This window comes from Rhinatrema bivittatum, chromosome 7, assembly GCF_901001135.1.
Source record: "Rhinatrema bivittatum chromosome 7, aRhiBiv1.1, whole genome shotgun sequence".
NCBI lineage: Eukaryota > Metazoa > Chordata > Amphibia > Gymnophiona > Rhinatrematidae > Rhinatrema > Rhinatrema bivittatum.
In genome coordinates, this window is record NC_042621.1 from 65,657,786 (window position 1) to 65,681,578 (window position 23,793).

The 23,793-nt window shown below is 43.9% G+C and overlaps 1 protein-coding gene across 2 annotated transcripts in view; it reads right to left on the reverse strand.

Moving 5' to 3' along the window:
• The window catches only part of LOC115095157 (myosin light chain kinase 3-like), a 78,966-nt gene extending 62,386 nt beyond the window's left edge, over positions 1 to 16,580 (reverse strand). The window contains exon 1 of one of the 2 annotated variants that reach the window (XM_029608463.1): positions 16,308 to 16,580. In XM_029608463.1, the coding sequence (XP_029464323.1) occupies positions 16,308 to 16,358 (51 nt within the window). In that variant the 5' untranslated portion in view covers positions 16,359 to 16,580. Of the gene's footprint in view, positions 1 to 1,968; positions 2,145 to 16,307 lie in introns of those variants that run through there. The other variant, XM_029608462.1, reaches the window with a different exon arrangement.
• Between the last annotated feature and the right edge of the window lie 7,213 nt (positions 16,581 to 23,793).

The window sequence follows — 23,793 nt, forward strand, 5'->3', positions numbered from 1 at the left end:
TGTACAGTAATAACTAACAGTCCTAGGAGAAATGCAGGTGCTCGTGTAGCCAAATCTGCATGGCAGGGGACCCGGGGGGCTGGACACTGGGGCAACAGCCACTCCTGTATGCTCATTTGCTCAAGATGGTAGAGCAGAAACGATGACGATAAGAACTGGGCTGAATAAGGAGAGATGGCTTACGAGCAGTCATGCTCTATGGCTGGCAACTGGGACATATCCTTAGCAGTGTGGACAGAGATAACTGGAGAGACTGACGCTGAGTCTATCAGTACAGGACATAAGCAAACATAAGGGCACACCTTGTCCTTAGCCAGCATCTGATAATGGGACCGACATTTGAGGGCAGAACATCTTACCCCTATGAAGCTCTATCGTCTGGAAAGGCCCATGAGCAGTGCTCTTACTGTCCTGCACCGCAAAACCTGCTAAATGTGCTTTCTCTTTTACCATCAGCCCCCACCACCAGCGATATTATACAATACATCTCGCATGACCTTTCTCCACAAGTAAGAATCCAGATTCTTTCCTTCTGACGTCATCCACGTGAGCCCCCTTTCACTACCACATCACCACGCCACTGCGCGTCTGGTAGGAGGCAAGGGAGAGTTCAGTCCTCGTTACCAAAGAGCTATGCCTGAGGGTTATAGGGGTCAGTTCACCAGTGTAAAGAGCAAGATGCAGATGGCATGAAAGAACGGAAGTATTCTGACTTCTGTGGGTGAAGAAAATACCTCATTTTCCTTCTCAAATGCAAGCGTGTGCCTAAATTATGGAAATGTTCACTAAATCAATTTGCATTTGCTTAACAGTTTACAGTAGCCTGCCCTCATCAGTGACACTTTAATTATGCATGACTGGATAAGAATTCAAGTCACAAATACACTTGGCTGCCAATACATTTCTCTTATTTTCAGAACGAATGTCTGCAAGAAGTCTGAAAAATTAATACTGACAGCCTGCCTTCTGGCTTTATGAACTATATCCATCAAATAGACTGTAGTAAGGAAACCTAATTCAAGGTCCTTTTTAGCAATTAAGTTTTTCTTGAATTCTTGGATTGATGGGCTACTGGCGATGAGGGAGGGGGAATGAGCAAAGGGTGAGAAATTTACATCTCCCCTCTGCCACTGATTCTCTGTGTGATCCTGTGGGAGTCACATTATCTCTCAGTGCCTGTGGGAGACCACTTAAAAACAAAAAAAAACCCACTATAAAAACAGAAGGCATTTGTCAAAGTTATTTTATCATTGTCTTGTGGACACATTTTGCAATCACTCAAAACGTGCATTATTTGTTATGCAATTATGTCAAAACCTTATAGCAACCAAACCTTAATAGCAACCTTTAATTTGGAAACAAAAACTTTGTCTTGTGAATCATGCAGTCCAATTTAAATATTTAGTTCATATATTTTTTAAACACATTTCATAGACAATTTTGTATCACCCAGCATAGTTACAGCTTTATCGCAAGTAATCCCAACCAAATAAAGTACATTTTATATTTGATATATATCATAGTTAAGCAACTCTTATCCTGGAGTGCCACAAACAGGTCTGGTTTTCAGGACAGCGTGGACTATATGCATGAGGTATATTTACGTACAGTGGAGGCAGTGCATACAGGGACACCTCATAGGCATTCATTGTGAATATCCTTAAAACCAGACCTATTGGTGGCACTTCAGGACTGGAGTTGCCTAGCCCTGAACAATATTCCTTTCCATCCAATCTTTAATTTTGTTGTTAGCTCTTTTACGGTTTCTAATTAATCCATTGTCTTAACTCTGGTAATTTAGCCGCTCTTTACAAACTCTGATGTACCACAGTATATACCACTGAAAACTTTACAGACTGAATATACTTTGCCCATGAGTAAAAGTAATTCAGACCCAGCATTTAGCCTTACAAATTTTTATTCGTATAGTTGTAGAGATAGAAAGCTTTGTAAATAATATCCTCTTACCGCAAACCTCTCAATGTAGTCGGAGACACAGAATCCTCCCGTACCGGGACGAATGGACCTATGAAGTGATGATTCCTGATACAAGGTTCCCATTTTCCTCCCGTGGCAGCCGCCCAGCCAGCCCATCGGGTTCTTTGCTGAGCCGAGAGGCACAGCCTTGATTGTGTTGTTGTCTTGTTTGAATTCTGCTGGTGTGATAGACCAGGAATTCCAGCTTATCAGACACTAACAGGAGGCATTTTAGGCATTGCTGTTGCTTATCTGGGGTGCTCTGCTCTATCTCTGGATCCTTGCAAACTCACTTCCTGAAAGGCTGTTACCAAGCCTCTGCAGGGCACCAAAGCACAGCTAGCCTTTGAAGAAGGAAGCCTGACCAGTTAAAAGCCATATTAAAACCCTGCTTTCTGCTCCTCTGAATATTCTAATTAGAATATAACAAATATCAGATATTTGTTATATTGTTTTTGTCTCATTTCCCATCTGAAGTGATACAAAAAAAAAAACCTAACAAATTAGCATTTGTCATTTCAGTGCACGCTATTCACAAAATTTAATAAAGTACATTGCACACACTGAAATGAAACAAACAAAATATACATTTGAAAAAAAAGAAAAACTAATTGGAAAGCAGAAGAAAAAGCGACATTTTTTTCCCCATGCACATCCTTACTCCCTAACACAATACAAAGTTCTGCTGCTGTCCATTAAAGCTGAAAATGTTTTACTTGCTGCCAGTGTGAGCTGTCCAGCCTGGACAATACTGAGGTGCAGACAGCCCCTGTCCTTCAGCCTTGCACAATGGACATTCAGCATCATCATGTACAGTGTCCTTCCATACATTCAGTCCCAGATCCTGAAATCCTGCTTATGGCTCTGGACAACCAGAGTTCCCTAACCTTGCCCTAAAAGCAGTATATGCAAGGAACCCTATTTAAATTGGAGCTGAGGCCTAATATTGCGGGATCCAGAATGTTTGCAGAATCTGAATTCAAGTAGGGTCTGACCTAGCGGCTGTTTCCCACGCTTTTGTCTGTCTTATCTGCTACTCAGCCGCAGGTATTTAAAGTTCACCCTGAAATTTAGACAAGGCCCCAAGTAAATAACATATTTTATCTGTTCGGTAATATTTACAAAGCAAGAGCGAATTTATTTAAACATCTCGCTTTCCTCTTCTAACCTGCATATTCCAAAGTTTGGAAACTTTTGTCCTGAATCCCAGCCCAGAGAAGACCAAGGTGAAAGCCTCTCCTCAAAGTCAGTCATCAAGCATTTGCTCAGACTGTAACCAGCTCCTTGTGCTCCTTACTCAGACTTGCCCTTATGTTCCCAGCCAGTTGAGTTTTCAGGATATCCATGATGAATATACAGATGATGAATCTGCATATAATGGATCTTACAGGTATGAAAATGTATTTTATGTATATTCACTGTGCATATCCTGAAAACCCGACTGGCTGTGAATCACGAGAAGTTTGAGAACCACTGGGTTAAGTGACAAATTATTCCTAGGCAGAGCCTGCATCTTAAAATGTATCTATGAACATAAGATATACCATACTGGGTCAGACCAAGCGTTCATGAAGCCCAGTTCTGTGGCCAACCAAGTCACAGGTACCTGGCAAGTAGCCAAAGATTAAGGGGCAGATTTCAAAACATGCGCGCGGGCGCAGCCACGCGCATGTTATAAAATCCAGGGTCGGCGCGCACGCAAGGGGGTGCACAATTGTGCAACATGCGCGTGCCGAGCCGCGCAGCCTGCCTCCGTTCCCTCCGAGGCCGCTCTAATATCGGAGCGACCTTGGAGGGAACTTTCCTTCCTCCCCCCCCCCCCCGCACCTTCCCCTACCTAACCCGCCCCCCCAGCCCTACCTAGAACCCCCCCTTACCTTTGTTGAAGAAGTTACGCCTGCCTCCTGGCAGGCGTAACTTACGTGCGCTGGCCAACAGCCGGCCCGCGATCCCAGGCACAGTGACAAATGGCCCCTGTGCCTGGAGGCTCAGGCCATGCCCTGCCCCACCCCCAGACCACCCCGGACCGACCATGCCCCCGCCCCTTTTTGCAAGCCCCGAGACATACGTGCGTCCCAGGGCTTGCGCGCGCCACTGAACCTATGCAAAATAGGCTCGGCACGTGCAGGGTTTTTTTTTAAGGGTTACGCGCGTAACGTATGCGCGTAACCCTTTTAAATTCCGCCCCTAAATGAATAGATCCCGAGCTAATAGCGGTTTATGGACTTCTGCTCTAGGAACTTATCCAAACCTTTTTTAAACCCAACTACACTATCTGCCGTAACCATATCCTCTGGCAATAAATTCCAGAGCTTAATTATGCATTGTTTTAAATGAGCTACTTGCTAACTTCATGGAGTGCTCCCTAGTTTTTGTATTATCCGAAAGAGTAAATAACCAATTCACATTTACCTGTTCAAGTCCTTTCATGATTTTGTAGACCTCCATCATATCCCTGTTGCAACCGCGACCTACAGGTCCTGATACGGGCACGGCCGCTAGCTCATGGGAGAGCGTGAGCCCCTGAACCACAGCACAACTCAGAGAGGAGCCCCGAACCTCACTATGGGAGGTGAGTGCATGCAAGCACAGGCGGAGCAGGAACAAAGCAAGACTGGAGCTAAAGCAAGGAACTCGGAACAGGCACCAAGCAGGATCAGCCCTCCGCTGGACCCACACGCACCAAGGAGACCCAGCAATGCAATGCTGGTCTCAGGAGTAGCCCTCCGGCCACTCGAAAGCCCTTTCGGACCCACCGCTTGGGAACGACGAGTGCGTGAGGCCAGACAGAGGCTGAGGGCAGGAACAAGATGAAGACTTGGAAAGGAAGGACTCAGACAAGGACTCAGGTTACTCGGAAGACTCGGACAAGGATTCAGGTTACTCAGAAGGTCTCAGGCAAGGTTTCAGGACTCAGGCGAAAGTACTGGGTGTAAACTGGATCGCACTGCACCCTATACAGCTGCCCATGGCTGGTCGCGGACTACGCTGAGTGCGAAGCAGACTCCAGGCGTAGTAGTGGAACTTGAGACTGGAACTTGTCGAAGATTCAGTAGAGGCCTGCACCGGGGCGCTCCCTACACAGCCGCCTGTGGCTGGTTGAAGACCACGCTGGAGCGGAGCAGGTTCTGGAAGAGTCTTGGGTTTGGAAGGAAGCAGGCAAGGAACTCCAAAGACCAGGACAGGATTCAAGCCTCAGGATTCAAGACTCAGGATTCAACTCGGAACTTGGAACTCTGAACTCTGAACTCGGAACATTAAAAACAAGGATCTTCTGGAGACTTGCGTTGCAGATGAGAAGAAGGCCTTGTACCACAAAGCGCCCTACACAACCCCCTATGGGCTGGTCATGGACCACAACGGTGGCACGCCAGGAAAGGTGAATGCAGGAAACTGGGAACTGGTTGCAGAGGCGAAGACGAAGGCATCAGGACCAAAACATCAGGAACAAGGAACATCTGGAACAAGAGGACTCAGGAACGGAACATCAGGACATCAAACAGGCGATGAAGGAGCTCCGACAAAGGATGAGACCAGGAACATCAGGACGAGGAGACCAGGAACACGGAACATAGAGCCATTTAGACAAGTGAAGACCATGGAGGACCTTGACCCGAAGAGGAAAACAGTGGATTCTGTATCCGAAGGCTCTGAGGTAATGGAAGTGAGCCCTTTTATAGGGCTGAAGGAGGAAGTGAGCTGAAGAGGACTTCTGGTAGCGCCGCGGGTTTTTCCTGCCACTGGCCCTTTAAATAAAAAGAAGAGGCGCACGCCAGCAAATAGAGGAGGGCCCAGAGAGCAGGAGGTGGAGCAGAACCACAGACAGTGGGGGCCTCTGCGAGGAAGGAGGAGCAGGCAGGCGTCGGGAGCAGCCTCCAGGACACAGGATGGCGTCGGTAGCGGCTTCCCTTGCCGCTCAAGGATGATTTCGGCAGCAGCTCAGGGCCACACAGAAGGAAGAAGCGGCAGCGACAGCAGGGTCCCGGTGGTGGCGCAAGGCCACAATAGTGAAGAAAGCAACAGTGGTGGCTTCCTGCTGCTTAGGAGGTCCGGCGGTGACACAGGGTCGTGAAACAGAAAGACGGCGGCGGCAGCTTGGAGCTATGAAGATGAGGGCGTCCCGGGACTGCACCAGGCCACGAAGACCAAATCAACAACAGCCATCTCTTCTCCAATCTGAACAGCCCTAACCTCTTTATCCTTTCCTGATAGGGGAATCATTCCATCTTCTTTATCATTTTGGTCGCCCTTTTCTATACTTTCTTCAGTGCAACTATATCTTTTTTGAGATGCGGCGACCAGAATTGTACACAGTATTCAAGGTGCGGTCTCACCATGGAGCGATATAGAGGCATTATGACAATCACTGTTTTATTCACCATTCCCTTCCTAATAATTCCTAACATTCTGTTTGCTTTTTTGATCGCCACAGCACACTGAGCTGACAATTTCAATGTATTATCCAATATGATACTTAGCTCTCTTTCCTGGGTGGTAACTCCTAATGTGGAGCCTAACATCGTGTAACCAATATATGCATCACCTTGCACTTGTCCACATTAAATTTCATCTGCCATTTGGATGCCCAATTTTCCAGTCTTGCAAAATTCTCCTGCAATTCATCACAATCCGCTTGAGATTTAACTACTCTGCATAATTTTGTGTCATCCACAAATTTAAGCACCTCACTTGTCGTGCCTATTTCCAGATCTTTTATAAATATATTAAAAAGCACCGGTGCAAGTTCAGATCCCTGAGGCACTCCACTGCCCACTCCCTTCCACTGAGAAAATTGACCATTTAATCCTACTCTCTGTTTCCTGTCTTTTAACAAGTTTGCAATCCACAAAAGGACATTGCCTCCAATCCCATGACTTTTTAGTTTCCTTAGAAGTCTCTCATGCGGGACTTTGTCAAATGCCTTCTGAAAATCTAAATACACCACATCTACCAGTTCACCTTTGTCCATGTGTTTATTTACCCCTTCATAAAAATGTAGGAGATTCGTAAGGCAAGACTTCCCTTGAGTAAATCTATGCTGGCTGTGTCCCATTAAACCATGTCTAGCTAAATGTTCTGTGATTTTTTATTTATTGATGAAAAACAAACAATCCAATAGGATAACAAACCAAGTCGTCAAAATTTTCCATTTTCTCCATAATATCACATGTTTGTGATTTTATTCTTTATAACAGTTTCCACTATTTTTCCTGGAAAACAAATCGGAAGCCGATCCAGCGAGCTGTGTAGCAGTGACAACAAAGAGAATCGGATAAAAGCAAGCCCTTTATTAAAACGCCCGACTCTGGCCGAGTTTCGCTCCTTTGCACAGAGCTGCCTCAGGGGCAATTCATTCAAACAGGACTTGGAATAGTCAATGTGGAAATTATCGTATTGATTGTCAGCGAGAATGATTTCACTCCAAAACAAATCGACTTTCACTTGTCCACATAGCTGTGCTATGCGATGTCAACATTGAAATCAGATGAATTCGATGTGTGTTCAATCCAAAACAACGAGCAGTACGAGCAGTCTTTCAACTAATTGAAAGACTGCTCGTTGTTTTGGATTGAACACACATCGAATTCATCTGATTTCAAAGTTGACACCGCATAGCACAGCTATGTGGACAAGTGAAAGTCGATTTGTTTTGGAGTGAAATCATTCTCGCTGACAATCAATACGATAATTTCCACATTGACTATTCCAAGTCCTGTTTGAATGAATTGCCCGTGAGGCAGCTCTGTGCAAAGGAGCGAAACTCGGCCAGAGTCGGGCGTTTTAATAAAGGGCTTGCTTTTATCCGATTCTCTTTGTCGTCACTGCTACACTATTTTTCCTGGCAATGAAGTCAGGCTCACAGGTCTACAGTTTCCTGGATCTCCCTGGAGCCTTTTTTAAATATTGGGGATACACTGGCCACCCTCCAGTCTTCAGGTACAATGGATGATTTTAATGATAGGTAACAAATTTTTACTAATAGGTCTGAAATTTCATTTTTGTGTTCTTTCAGAACCCTGGGGTGTATACCATCCAGTCCAGGTGATTTACTGCTCTTCAGTTTGTCAATCTGGCCTACATCTTCCAGGTTCACCATAATTTGGTAGAGTTCATCTGAATCATCACCCATGAAAACCGTCTCCAGAACGGGTATCTCCCCAACATCCTCTTCAGTAAACACCGAAGCAAAGAATTAGTTTAGTCTTTCCACAATGGCCTTATGTTCCCTAAGTGCCCTTTTAACCCCTCAATCCAATCAACTCCCTTGCAGGCTTTCTGCTTTGGATATATTTTAAAAAGTTTTTATTATGATTTTATGCCTCTACAGCCAACTTCTTTTCAAATTCTCTCTTAGCCTGTCTTATCAATGTTTTACATTTAACTTGCCAATGCTTTTGCTTTATTCTATTTTCCTCTGATGGATCCTTCTTCCAGTTTTTGAATGTAGATCTTTTGGCTAAAACAGCCTCTTTCACTTCACTTTTTAATCATGCCAACAATTGTTATGCCTTCTTTCCACTTTTCTTAATGCGTGGAATTCATCTGGACTGCGCTTCTAAGATGGTATTTTTAAGCAATGGCCATGCCTGTTACACACTCTTTACCTTTGAAGTTGCACCTTTCAGGGGTTTTTTTTAATTGTTTTCCTCATTTTGTCAAAGTTTCCCTTTTGAACGTTTAGTGCTAGAGCCATGTCATCATTCACTGCTATACACTCTAACTCTTCCATCTTACTCCTTAGACTTCTGGCATTAGCAGAAGTGCGTTTTTTGTTTGTATTAACATTCTGCTTTTCAGTTGTCAGGGATAATTTGGCATCTTTTAGCTCAGGTGATTCTTTACTTATAGGCACATGAACTGGTTTTCTTATTATTGGACCCTCTCTGTTGGGATGCCCTAACTCTAAATCTTCATTAGTATCCTTTGAAGATACTTCCCTCTGAACCATGCACTGCTCAGCGACTGTCAGCTTTACCCTCTGTTCTAGTTTAAAAGCTGCTCTATCTCCTTTTTAAAGGTTAGCGCCAGCAGCCTGGTTCCACCCTGGTTAAGGTGGAGCCCATCCCTTCGGAAGAGACTCCCCCTTCCCCTAAAGGTTCCCCAGTTCCTTACAAAACTGAATCCCTCTTCCTTGCACCATCGTCTGATCCACGCATTGAGACTCCGGAGCTCTACCTGCCTCTGGGGACCTGCGCGTGGAACAAAGAACATTGCATCGGATGTTAGCCCTAGTGCGTCAAACCAGGCTTTGAGTTGTGCGCTAGCCTGAGCGCACTTTATTGCATCGGCCTCTGAGATAGAGCACTGGTTGATTACTCAGAAGTCATTAGATCTGAGTTCAAGGCTCCCCTGTGACCTCATTGAACTTGGTTTAACTTTCAGTAACCAGTTGAAAACAAAGCATTTATCTTACTCTTTCTTGATAATATTTTAAAGAAACCTGTGGATTTGTTGCGCGTTATAGTTCTTGCCCTTCTTGTATTGCTGAATTTAAAATGCCTTTACTGTTTTTCTGTATATTGTCTACTCAAGCACAGGCTGGTAGCTCCATCACTTGTACACCTATCCATTTCCCTCTGAGAACAATAACTTATTTTTGAAAGCATGGACTGAGTGACTCCGATACGCCCCTTTGGCCCAAGAACAAGCTTGGCTTCAAGTGATCAAGCTTGTATATCTGACAGCTTACAGATCTCCTTTCGCATAGAAGAGAGTGGTAAGGCAAAGGAAGGATGACGATCAGAACAGAGTAGGCAGAGACAACTGGGTGGACTAATTTGGGCAAATTATCCTATGTATATATATATTTTTTTTTCAAATAAATAAGTAAGAGGCAGTTTTTAGTTCTTTAATTAGTGTTCTTTAATTTTAGTTGTATGGATAAGTAATAATATTAGATTTTAAGGTTTTATGTAATTTTGTTTTATATTTAATTGACTAGTGCATATTTTATTATGTTTTAATGTAAGAGTGATGATTTATATGTTAATGAATGCTGAATTTTTATTTATTGTAAACCGACGTGAAATCAATATGAATGTCGGTATATAAAATTGCCTAAATAAATAAAATAAATAAATGCTCCTCACCTGCCAGCATCTGCTAGGGTTGTGCACGGGAAAAATGTTAATCCTTTCAGTTTGTTTTTCTCGAAGTGGGGTAGAGGGGATGCTTTTAAATTGTTGTTTATTTATGTGCACAAAATGTGTTCTTTATGCATGTACATGCATAAATATGATTTTACATGAGTAAATAATTTATGCAGGTGAAGTCACAAAACAAAATAAATGTGCATCCCTAGTAGCTACTGTGTTATATATATCTTTGTTAACGATAAGACACCCACTGGGTGAATAAAATAGTGATTTAATGTAATAAACACAAGGAAGCCTTTGCACATCTCTTTCGTGCTGAAAGCTTTGACACTTTAAAAGTACAGTGTGTCTGTGGTCACTTTAAAAGTACAGTGTGTCTGTGTCACTTTAAAGACATGCCTAATAAATATAGGGAGGATCCTGCAATCTTTTCTCATAAGCAAAGAATGGGAGAAAACCTTGATGAATCGGTTCTTTGATACCAGTTAATGACCCAAACCAATCCTTAAGAAATTACTGTAGTCATAAGGTAAGTGACCTAGGCCTCCTGTGATTGAGTCTACAGTACAGGCGTAAATAGTCTTTATGTCTCACTGTCTAACAGGACACAGAGTTTAACTAGCTGGCTGTGTTTTTTTAAAGACTGACACATCAAGTCCTGGTTTTGCCCCTCTGCACACGTAACTGTTAAGGCAAAGGACAATCCTAAATGGCTTAGGTTTCTTTAATCTGTACTCTCAGTCAGTTGGTGTGGTAGAGCGTGAGTGAAAGCGCTCAGTCCAGGATGATCACTGCTCTCTGAGGCAGTGTAGTTTAGTTAGTACCTGAAATAATGATAGACTACTCCAAAGCTGTAGTTTCAAAACTAGTCTTTTATTTAAATGAGAACTCCAAAGGCAACAATGAGTGTACACAGTTCTCCCAAACCTGTGCTGAGCATCTGGGCTGAGCAAACTTGAGAGATCCCTACTGGGTACATCATCCATTTCTTAGGGCACAAGGATTTTTTTTTTTGCATATAGTTTGTTTTGTTTTGTTTTTTTGCATATAGTTTGGTTTTTGGGGTTTTTTTGCATATAGTTTGGTTTTTGGGGGGTTTTTTGCATATAGGTTTTTTTTTGCATATAGTTGCACAAGGATTTTAACCGTGTGGTCTATTCCTTGCCTTCTTTGACAGCTTTAAATCCCTCTCCTCCTTTACGCTATAAGATCCTTCCCTTACATGGGAAATGTACAATGAAAATCCAATTCCCTTAGTGTGTGTGTGTGGGTGCAGGCTCAGATTTAGGTATAGGTAGGGCAAGTGCCACATTTTCTTAAGACACTGGAGCACAGCCCCTGCTATCATAGCTCAAATGATCCCGTACGGCAGTGCTGATCCTACAATGGCAGCAACTCCTTAGCGCAGGGCCTGCAGGCCCTTGCAGTGCTGACAGGCCCTACACTGCCTTCCCCATTACACAGGTTTCCATGGTAATAGGAAGCCCATGCAGGAGGAGAGTGCAGGCCCCATACTTAAAGTTTCCTATTACCATGGAAACCTGTGTAAGGAGGAAGGCAGAGTAGGGCCTGTCAACATTGCAAGGGCCTGCAGGCCCTGCGCTAAGGTTTCTTGATGGAATTACTGCTACTGTGGCAACGAGGCCATGCTACAGAGGTATGGGGGGGATACCAGAAGAGGGAAGGATCTTGGTAGCGCTGATGGGAGGAGGTCTTCTCGCACCTCTGACTTCTGGCGAGAGACAACTTCTCCCCGATCGGTGAGGGAACACAGGGACTTCCCTATGGGTGCCCTCGTTTTAAATCTGGTCCTGTATGGGTGTTAGGAGGATCCCCTTGTAATTCACTGTTTCATGACATTAATGACTGGAAATCTTTCGTAGACTAGGAATTAATCTTACTCCCTGGAGCCGATGGCTTCACCAGGAGCCAGTCCTCTCTTCTACAGCCATGCAAGGACAAGACTGTTATAAAATTGTGTCTTTTAAAGGTCTAACTTCTATGAATCTGGTTAGTATTTAGCATTATATGTGCTTGAGGTGGTGTCTGTTAGGGTCCAAACTGTTTGTGCTGTTATTGCTGTGGCCATGAGAGGGCGCTGTGTGCTGTACAATGTCTACACTTTGCAAAGAAAACATGCACTATTGGGCACTCTTTGCAAAGCTGCATGGGCCTAGAAGCCATGGCTGCTGGGACAGAGTGAGGAAATGGGATAGGCCTCCCAGAAGGAAGGGGTCACCTTCAGCCTAAGGCCTAAGAGGGGGCAAGGGGAAGCATATTGGATGGAAGAGACTGCTGGGTCAGGTTGATGTAGGGGGGGGGGGGGGGAAATAGTGCTGAGGCTAGGCTGGAGAGATGGGGAGATGAGTGCTGGGGTTGGTGGGAAGGGACTGCTGGAGGTCAGGCTAGGAAGGTGGGAGGACAAGTGCTGGAGTCAGGATAGGGAGGGGGTGGGAGTGTGTGGAAGTCGGCCAGAGGAGCAGGCGTATTGAGCATTTCCAGTCTTACATATCGTCCATTGACTTATCAATGGGTATCAGCTAGTAAGGCATAGGCTGAAGTGGAGGAGTAGCGTAGTGGTTAGAGCAGCAGGCTGTAGCACCAAGGAAGTCAGGCTTCAAATCCAGCTGATGCTCCCTGTGACTTTGGGCAAGCCACTTCACCTTCCATTCCCTCAGCTACAAACTAGGGGCTCTATTTGCTAAGCATTTTTCCCATAGACATAAAATGGAAGAAAACCTTTCATAAATAGGCCCCTTAGACTGTAAGCACTCTGGGGACATGGAAATACTAAACATTACTCATTTTTTAGCTCCAAATGAAAAGGTATGTGTTAAATCTAAATAAATATAGAATACTCTTATGCAGTGGACCCTTAGGCCGAGACGAGGTTGGCACTACCTGCAAGGGGAAACCCCCCCCCAGAAGGTCCTCGGTGGCGGCAGGCACAGCTGGTTGGAGAGGAGACCCAACTGAACCTTCACCACTACCAGCTCTCGTTCCCCGCAGATTGAGCCTTTGGGTCCCGGGGCCGGCTGAATTTAGATGCGGGTCTCCGGTGGCGAGGAGTCCCACGTCAAGAGGAGAAGACATGGTCAGGCAGTCCATGGTCAGGGCAGGCGGCAATCCAGAAGAAAGCAGGCAACGTTCCGAGGATCAGAGCAGGCGGCAAACAAGCAAAGTCCAAGCATCAGTCCAAAGGTCAGGGCAGACAGCAGACAAGCAGAAGGGTCAGAAGCCAGAAGTCAATCCAAGGACGAGGGAACCTGGAGTCAGGAACCCAGCAACTCCTAAGGATTTCGACCTGTTGCTGAGGCGTCTGATGCTTGCAGGACCCAAGGCTAAATAGGCCCCGGGCCTGACATCATCAGCACGGGCCGCAGGCATTTTCCCGCCACTGGCCCTTTAAGACGGGGAGAAGTGGCACACATGCGCATCTAGGGATCCAGCTGGAGGAGGCTACAGGGAGGGCATCCCTGTCGCAGTGCTTGGCCGAAGACAGCAGGGTCAGCGCTGCATGCAGGGAGAGAGAGGCACCGGCAGGGATTCCCTGCCGCAATAGGGAGCCAGATGATATCCCAGCAGAGATGGTGAGCAGGACCGGTCACCATGTGGTGCGGCCGGCCCACGTAACATACTCATTTTCCAGGTCAGCACAGGATATCTGAAGCTACTGCATGAGAATTAATTGTAGCCCATATTTTGTTCCATGAATTTCATAAGAAACATTATATTTTGTGAAACATGGTGTGACCTAAGGAGAATCAGGCCATGTCGCCCTTGCACAAATAAATCAGAGTCACACTATTCTTTTGTGAAAGTTTAAAAAAAAAAAGGAAGTAATTTCACAGTCCCCAGGGAGAGGGAAGGGCATCCCAGCCATCGCACGCTGATCTAGGTGCACAGCGGCGACACCTAGTGGTCAGATTCAGACTGCGGGCATCCTGGGTTCTGGATAGAACGTGGCTCCCTGGGTCCAGGACTGTCATTGCCATTAATGGCTGGGCTACCCAGCACACTGGCCCTGGTTGAGTGCGGTGAGGATGAGCTGAAATTCCAAAAAAGCAGGAGGAAACTGCCGGGTCAGAAGGAAAAAAAAAAAAGGAAGCAACAAATGAAGAGTTACTGAGCCTTAAGCATGGAGGACGTTTGCTATTAATTCTTGGGTTTAGGCATCCATAAGAGAAATGTCTTAAGGTCCATAACGTCACTGGCAATCGACATGGAATATTATAAAGTGTCTGCATTTTGTCAACAGATATTACTTACTGTGGCGTTGGAGCCATGGAGAGCACGCAATGAGGTGGTGAGCCAGACACTGAGCTGAACGATAAAGGAGATCTTTAGGAAATTTGGCACAGAGATCGGAATAAGCAATTCTTGGCTTGCAGCCTTCCATTATAAGTTCTAAATGCAGTCCTGCAGTGTAATGCAATACCTTGCTTATGTAACACTATTCTTATCTTGACCCTGTTTCTTAGGACTATTTATTAGAAATAAGTTTCTTTTCCAGTTTTCCTCTGCATTCGGTACAAATTTGCACAACTCTGGTATTTTTTAAGTTCAGCATTTGTTTTAAATTTTTTTTTTAATTATTTACTTCGCTGCCTCTTCCATGCGAAGCTCGCTTTCTGCTCATTTTCTCTCATAGTGATATTGCTAGAACCAATGCAATTCTGTGATCTACGAAATGCAGCAAACGGCCTGGGTTTGGTCACTTTGTCACACTCGCTAATCAATATTCAAAAAGGTACAAAGATGCCTACAAAGATACAATCACACTGTCAAATCCTTTTTCTCTTAAAGTTAGGCCACTGTCCTAAGGCCAGTGGCCTCATAACTTGCTTTTCTGTGCCGATTTTAAACAGTGAGGTCATAAGCATACAGCAGTTTTGTTCAGACTGAAAAAAAAGTACCTTTAATTATGAGCATTTTTTGTTTGGGGGGGGGGGGGGTAGGGCTGGCAGTTTTCTCCTGCTCCTGTGGACTTCCAGCTCATTCAGAAGCAATGGTGGAATCTGATGTCAGGAGTCTTCATTCACAATTACTTGGGGACTGTTTATCCTCTTTTATATCCTCTCTCAGTCATCTCAGCAGCAGACAGGGGGCGCCATGTACTAGGGCTCCTTCTGGAGCACTGAAATCATGGGACCTAAATGCAACCACTGGGTGTCACTGTTGTGCAATAACCAAGATTCCCCCCCTCACCAGCTCCAGGTAACCCAGGGAGCAGGAACTGAACCCAGCCCCTCTGCAGGGCTGTGCGCAGCCTTTGCCCCGGAGCCACTCGGATAGCCTCAAAATGATGACATTTTTCTGTTTAGAGTTCTATTCTGTGTGAGAAATAAAAGAGAAAATTCATCCTGCCTACAGGTAAAAAAAAAAAAAAAAAAAGAACTTTTGCTACAGCTTTGTTGTCTCAAGCTGAGCATTTTTCACTTTGTTTATGTATGTTATTAAAAAAATAAAAATAAACAGGACAAATGCAACCTGCCCAGTACTCAGTGTGTGCATTTACTATAATTAACAAGGAAGCAAGGCACTTTAGCAAAACTCTTGCTGCATTGCAATAATTTGCAAAGGAGTCGGATTTCAGGGAGCCTTCGTGGCATAAAACAATACAAGATGCTAGAAATCATGAACATGTCCATTTCCTCAAGCAATACCTGAAAACTGAAATGGCACCACAGCCCAAATCCAGGAAACCATCCATCTTCAGAGCTACCCAAGTACAACCTGGGAGCCACTTGCCCCCTCGTCGCCTAAATTTGGTCTCTCTCAGAATACTGCATCATGGATTTGGTGGGTAATGTGCTCAGTAAATATAATTGTTGACCGAGGAGCTCAGGAGGGATAGGATGTGCAGGGAGAGAGGAGAGCACATTGACATTTTCTATTCTCAGCACCGTATAATTCACCTTCTGCTAACACCTGGAGAAGTTCAGGTCCCGGGAGCAGGATTTTCAGTGAAGTAGGAAGGGGGAGCCGCTGCACACTTGGTTTCCCAGCCCCCCCCCCCCCCTCCCATCTTTTCTCCCATTTAAAACATCTCAACATTGTTGAGGGGGCTGACGTCAGCTTTGCAAGAAGCCAAAAGGGACTACAAAGGCCCATGAACCTGAGACCCATGCCCCACTTAGCACTTCTGAATAAAATGCAGTAGGCATTTTTCGGAGGTACGAAAAAGCATCCAAAGGGCAATGCCAAACAGCATCCGAATTTGCTAGCACTTACCTTTTCCCTTTGACTACAGCCATGCGCCCAGCTAGAATTAGATACCAGCATAGAACAGTATTCGCAGGCTGGCAGAGGGCAAAGTCCACACTTTGCTGTAGCAGATAACAGCAGAAATCTGGGGCCACCCTTTCAGTTCACATAAGCCAAGGCAGCAGCAGCAGCATCTACCCCAGGAGAGCGCTGGATGGGTTTCTGCAGCTCAGCTATTGCACGGGAGCAAGTCATTATTGAGAACTGCCAAGAAATCACGAACACGACCCAGAAGTGCCATCTCCCTCGCAGCTTTGAAATGGATCCTTGTTATAGGTCAGATGTAATCCCTTGAACCTCCCGCCCCCCTGATTAATATTTATTTTGGGTTTGCTGCTTTTTCTGTTGGTGAATTTGCCCTGAGCGCAAAAGGAAAAACTATAGTTGATGCCTGCCAAGGACAGCCAGAAATATAATGTCCTCATAGTGGGTGGTGGATTCAGCCAAAAAAAAACCCAAAACGAAACACCTCAATAACATTCAAAACTATATAAAGCTAAACATTTCAATTTGCTATACAGCCCCTGCCCTTCTTCCCACTCAGACTGTATGGGGAATCAATCCACTTCTTCAGACTTTCTATGAAGAACTGGCATGCTGGTCTCTCTGATTTTCTATTCAATAAACCCCAGAGGCTCAGAGAAACTGTGCTTCCTTTCCTTGAATCCTGAGCATTTCATTCTGGGTTCATTTCAGCTGGCATTCAATAGCTGCTATGTGCAATGCCTTCTAGGGTACAGTATATGTCATCGTGTACTATCAGCAAGGTAGGATGGACTTGTCTTCCCCCCACCTCCATGTCCTAGGAGACAATCAGGAGCTGCCTTAGGTTTTACCTTCCTCCTCTCCCACTTCCTCCCACCCTCCCGGTACGTCGAATCCTGAAACAAGTCGATCCATGCAGTCCTGAGCCGGAAAGATCCTTCTTCTGAGTCAAGCAGGATGCGAACGTGCCAAGTTCAATTGAAACAGTCCTGGTTAAGCCCAAACATAAGACACAACACTCTGGAAAATCAACAATGATTCCAAAATAGTCCGTTATTCTAATATATATGTGCATAGCTACAGATGTCTGCACACACAATACACAAGGGAGAAATAAATCAACTTATTAATGAATGTTTGTCTGTGACTAAGAATACTGTACTTAAAAAAAAAAAAGGAGGCTGAAATAGGGTTCCCAACTGGCTCCAGATTTTCAGGACAGGTTGATCCAGTCCTGGTTTTACCCCATTGCATGCTGGGACTTATTCTGATATTCCCATTGTATTCCCTAAAAAAATCAAATACTGTAAGTACTCACATGCAAGAGAGTAAACCCAGGACTGGATCAACCTGTCCTGAAAATCTGGAGCCAATTGGCAACCCTAGGCTGAAAACCTTCTTGCATATTTATTGTAGCCTTCTGAATCCACTCATTGCTTCTCTAAACTTATTCTTTATCTCTGCCTGAACTATGGTAGCTGCTCTTAGCTGAGAGATTAGCTAGCACGCATCTTTTCTTTCATGGTCTGCACTCCAGAAACCCCTCAGCAAGAGCGGTTATAATTTTCTGGCTTCTAACACCTCTGTCTTTTCATCCCCTCATCAGGAAGTTTGCACATTGCAAAGTACTGCAATGATAAATTCCACTTGCGCTTTTCTCGTCTTTCTCAAAAAGTTAGGAGAACAGTTCTCGTGTATCTCTCTCTGGACATAGCTGCCAAAGGGAGGTAGGAGCTATTGAAAAGCAGCCAATTGACCCAGCTCTTGGTGAGAGGAATTTAGGCTTTCTCTGGTCTATCCTCTTTCTCCCAGAAGTTGTCCCGTTCTCCTCATAGCTCAATCAGTATTGGTCTCTACCAGGGCTATGGTACCAGGAGTCTTCGTTTACAACTCCCCGGGGGAGATACCTGTCTCATTTTCAGTTCTCTTCCCATCGAGCCCTTGCAGTGTCAGTCCTCAGCCAGGACCCACAGATGGCAGATCCCTCTGGAACCTGGGACACATGCACTCACAGGACTAGTGGCAATGGTTGAGACTCGACATTCCCAGCCCTGGTCAGCCCTGGGGAGCAGAAGTCAGAATCTGCCACCTGGCAATGCACAGATCTGCCACAGAGCTGTCGGACCAACCCTCAGTTCTGACTGTTTTTGGATAACCCTTCAGAATGCATTCTGGCGCTTGTAGTCCTGATTTTAGATGGAAGAAGCTGGACGACAGACTCTCCGACACACCGGGAGGCTTGGCAGCTATCGCCCGTGAATAATTCACACTCTCTGCAGGCGATGGTTTGGCCTCCATCTTGAATGATGTTTGTAGGGATCAATAATTTCAGATTTTGGAGTTATTATTGTGAATTTTTCCTCTAAGCCACCACAGTGCTATATGTAAATGATTCATAAATTTTAAATAAAAATTAAAGAAAAGAAGAAAAGTAGGAAAAGATGATTAAAAGTAAGCCACCATGCCAAGGGCCTGATTTTCTAAGGCTTTTTTTTCCCGTTTTTATGTCTATGGAAGACACACATTATAGTTACTTCCTTTAGTCCATTCTAATGACAATAATTCATCCAACAATCAAAGAAATAAAACCCCAGCCATAGGTATGCCTAATCCATTGTAAAATAGAACGCCACATTTAAACATAAGAACATAAGAAATGGCTGTGCTGGGTCAGACCAAGGGTCCATCAAGCCCAGTATCCTGTTTCCAACAGAGGCCAAACCAGGCCACAAGAACCTGGCAAGTACCCAAAAACTAAGAAGATTCCATGCTACTGATGCAATTATAGCAGTGGCTATTCCCTAAGTAAACTTGATTAATAGCAGTAAACAGACTTCTCCTTCAAAAACTTATCCAAACTTTTTTTGAACACAGCTACACTAACTGCACTAACCACATCCTCTGGCAACAAATTCCAGAGCTTTATTGTGCGTTGAGTGAAAAAGAATTTTCTCCGATTAGTCTTAAATCTGGTATTTGCTAACTTCATGGAATGCCCCCTAGTCCTTCTATTATTCGAAAGTGTAAATAACCGAGTCACATCTACTCGTTCAAGACCTCTCATGATTTTAAAGACCTCTATCATATCCCCCCTCAGCCTTCTCTTCTCCAAGCTGAACAGCCCTAACCTCTTCAGCCTTTCCTCATATGGGAGCTGTTCCATCCCCTTTATCATTTTGGTTGCCCTTCTCTGTACCTTCTCCATATCAACTATATCTTTTTTGCAATGCAGTGACCAGAATTGTACACAGTATTCCAGGTGCGGTCTCACCATGGAGCGATACAGAGGCATTATGACATTTTCCGTTTTATTAACCATTCCCTTCCTAATAATTCCTAACATTCTATTTGCTTTTTTGACTGCTGCAGCACACTGAGCTGACGATTTTAAAGTATTATCTACTATGATGCCTAGATCTTTTTCCTGGGTGGTAGCTCCTAATATGGAACCTAACATCGTGTAACCTACAGCAAGGGTTATTTTTCCCTATATACAACACCTTGCACTTGTCCACATTAAATTTAATCTGCCATTTGGATGCCCAGTCTTCCAGTCTTGCAAGATCTCCTGTTACGTATCACAATCCGCTTGTGGTTTAACCACTCCTGAATAGTTTTGTATCGTCCGCAAATTTGATAATCTCACTCGTCGTATTCTTTTCCAGATCATTTATATATATATTGAAAAGCACCGGTCCAAATACAGATCCCTGAGGCACTCCACTGTTTACCCTTTTCCACTGAGAAAATTGACCATTTCTGTTTTCTGTCTTTTAACCAGTTTGTAATCCACGAAAGGACATCGCCTCCTATCCCATGACTTTTTAGTTTTCTTAGAAGCCTCTCATGAGGGACTTTCCAAACGCCTTCTGAAAATCCAAATACACTATATCTACCGGTTCACCTTTATCCACATGTTTATTAACCCCTTCAAAAAAATGAAGCAGATTTGTTAGGCAATACTTCCCTTGGGTAAATCCATGTTGACTGTGTTCCATTAAACCATGTCTTTCTATATGCTCTACGATTTTGATCTTTAGAATAGTTTCCACTATTTTTCCCGGCACTGAAGTCAGGCTCACTGGTCTATAGTTACCAGGATCACCCCTGGAGCCCTTTTTAAATATTGGGGTTACATTGGCCACCCTCCAGTCTTCAGGTACAATGGATGATTTTAATGATAGATTACAAATATTAACTAATAGATCAGAAATTTCATTTTTTAGTTCCTTCAGTATCCTAGGATGCATACCATCCAATCCAGGTGATTTGTTACTCTTTACTTTGTCAATCTGGCCTACTACATCTTCCAACCTTTCACATATTAGAGACATTAGGACCTCTTTACAAATGTCCAACATGCTACATAGACCTAACTTTATCATCCTTATTGCAAAATCTGGGCAACTTTAAAAGGATAATTTTCAAAAGCATTTGCTAAAGTCTGTCAGCACTTTTTACCTGTAGACATTAGTCAGAATTTTCAAAAATGAATTTTATGTACGCAAATCCGTTTTGCAAATCTGCACAGAACCCTTCCCCCCCAGTTATGCCAGCTCTTAAGGATTTACTTTTGAATATTGAAAGCATGCATATAAATCCTGATCCCACCCCAAACTCTACTCCCCCAGAATGTCTATTTAGCATACGCGTAAAACTAGAAGCCGAATCATGTTATATGTGCATTTTTACATGCATACCAGCCAGGAGACGTTTAGGTTTCATGCACAGAAGCACCACTGAAAATCAGCCCCAGGTTAACCAAATAAACTTTAAGCCCACCAAGGTACATTATCATTCTTCCAGGGGGGAAGCCTGAAAACCCTGAAATGTGTTTATATAAAAATGATTTCCTGGTAAATCTTTTGAAATATTCAGGTAGTAACAAAACACCCACATAGTACAAGCTCAAATTTAAGAAATCAAAAACTCGAAAATAGTGATCATTGATAAAATAAATCAACATGGCCCTGTTTCGAGTAGGTAGTTCTGGTTCAAGGGGAACTGACTTTTTTTTTTTCAGGGCAGTGCAGATATCTCACCCAAATCTAGACAAAACCTCAAAGAGAGAGAAACATCCCTCCCCATGCAGTCCACACCTGTCTTCATCATATGAATGCAGCATACTTCCTCCTATACATCAGCAAAGCAAGAAATGAATCACAAGTGTGTGTGTGTGTCTGTATGCATTTATGACCAGTGCTAACGAAACATACTCATACAATGAAGACTCCTTACATTAAAAACGTCAACAAAGCACCCTCCACAGACATACCCACCAAATCTCATGACTTCCAATCTCAAACCGAACCTCACCAAAGATTCCTCATTCATACGATTCCTCTAGCTTCGCCTCGCAGAAGACAGCAACGATGTCCAACTATGGAAATTCACGGGTGGCATTCGGGACTGACCTTTCCCTTCTGTCAAACTATGTGCCAAGTCCCCACAGGCCTATGTTTTGGCTCTTGACAGCTGTGGCTAATAAAAGGATTGAATTTAAGTGGCCCCTCCTTCCCCACCCTTGTTATGTTTGCCAAAGACCATAGGGTAACTAAAAAGCCCTAGATAAACGATCACTAGAAGAGGAAGAAAAAAAATAATAATAAAACCTGCAAATTAATTCACATTATTAATAATAATAATAATAATAATAGAATCACTGTAGATATTGAAGAGATACCAAGCAATTGTCAGCAAAGAGTGGGGGGTTTTTTCTTCTTAGTATATTTACGAGCAGAATGTTTCTCTCTGTTTACATTTTACAAGACTTCCGATTCAGTTTTGTCTCAGACATTGCAATATTGTAAAACCTTTTTCTTGTCTGCTTCCATAGTAATATTATTGAGAAGGTCAAAATTGTCCACATTTTTCTTATGCACATTTTTCATTTCAGAAGAAGCTGATAGCTTCGATATTGCCTATTACACTGGTTGCATCACTAAGAAGATTAAGTTTCCTAATTTGACGTGCAAAGTGTGTGCTTCTGCTTTGGATGGCAGGAGGTATATAAGCTAGCACTTAGCTGGGAGAAGGAGAGACACTTTAAATTCCTTAATCCACTTGCTAACCCTGCTTTTTTTTTTTTTTTAATCCTTTTCCGATTGTACCACAGACTTTAAAATCAGATTACAGAGCTATAAAGTGTCATCTTTGAAAAATGTGGATGCATGCTTTGTAAAATCATTTAAAAATGTTTTTGGATCTTCAACCAGTTCTCCAGTCCCCTTTAGCTGTAAAACGTTTTGGGCTGGATGTATTAATGGGTATTTCCTTTTTGGGGGCTGATTCACCGTGTCTTTTGTCCCATTCGGTGTTTATGGGTTAAGGCCTTGATGAATCAGGACCTTGGTGTCTATGGGAAAAATCCTTAGTAAATCAGATCTGGAAATAAACAATATGACAACAGATAAGGGCCTTTAGCTCTGTCTAGTCTGCCCAGTTTCATTTCTGGTGCAGTGCCAAAGATCCCTTTTTTTTTTTTTTTTTTTACTTTTTCTTGGCTTCTTCACAACCAGGAGTCCTCTGTAGTTGTCCCAAGCTTTCTTGAATTCTGTAGCTTTCCATCTCCATCCCCTCCCCTGGGAAGCCATTCTATGCATCCACCACCTTTTCCATGCAGAAATATTTCTTGATATTGCTCCTGAGCCTACTCACTTGGATCCTCACCTGCCCCAATCAACTTATTCCCACCTAGCGTGTGGACTTTTATCTCTATCTCAGGCTGACTCCAAACCTCCTCACCTTCAGGAAACCATTAAAAATCTTGTTATTTGTAATGGCCTTTGGCCCATAACTAGAACCAAGAATCCCTGACTGGACCTTAAACTCTAAACATTTTAATTCTCAATGATCTTCTTGATCTGCTCTACAACACTTCCACCACCTACCTCCCCCCCCCCTCCCCCCCCCCCCCCCCTCAAATCACCACTATAACGGCTGTCCTAACCCTTTTCTCCTGAGCACATAGCCCTGGAGAAACATTCCTGGCGTGAGAGGATAAGGCATCACGTGGATGGCAGGTCCTAGTTACAGGATCACTTCTTGCCACACCAAGATGATGGTCTCCTGCCAGGTGACCTTGCTTCTCCAAAACAGCATGAGGGCTGCTTGACAGGAGTTGGGACCAGTCTATGTCCCTGAAGGCCTCCTCTATATATCTCTCTGTCTGCCTTAGCTCTTCCAGGTCTGCCACTCTGGTCTCCAGAGATTGGACTCATTCTCTGAGTCCCACGAGCTCTTTGTACTGGGTGCACACATACAACATCTCACCATCAGACAGATAATCATACATGTAGCATTTGGTGCAAATGACTACATTGCCCCCAACTTACTGCTAGACTTCTGTCTGCATTTTCATTTTATTAAGCTGCTAAAGTTTTAAAGTTGATTATGGAGTAGGTATCTGTTGCCACCACAACGTAGACTGTGAACCCTTGGCCTGAGTTGGTGTTGTCGCTACCCAAGA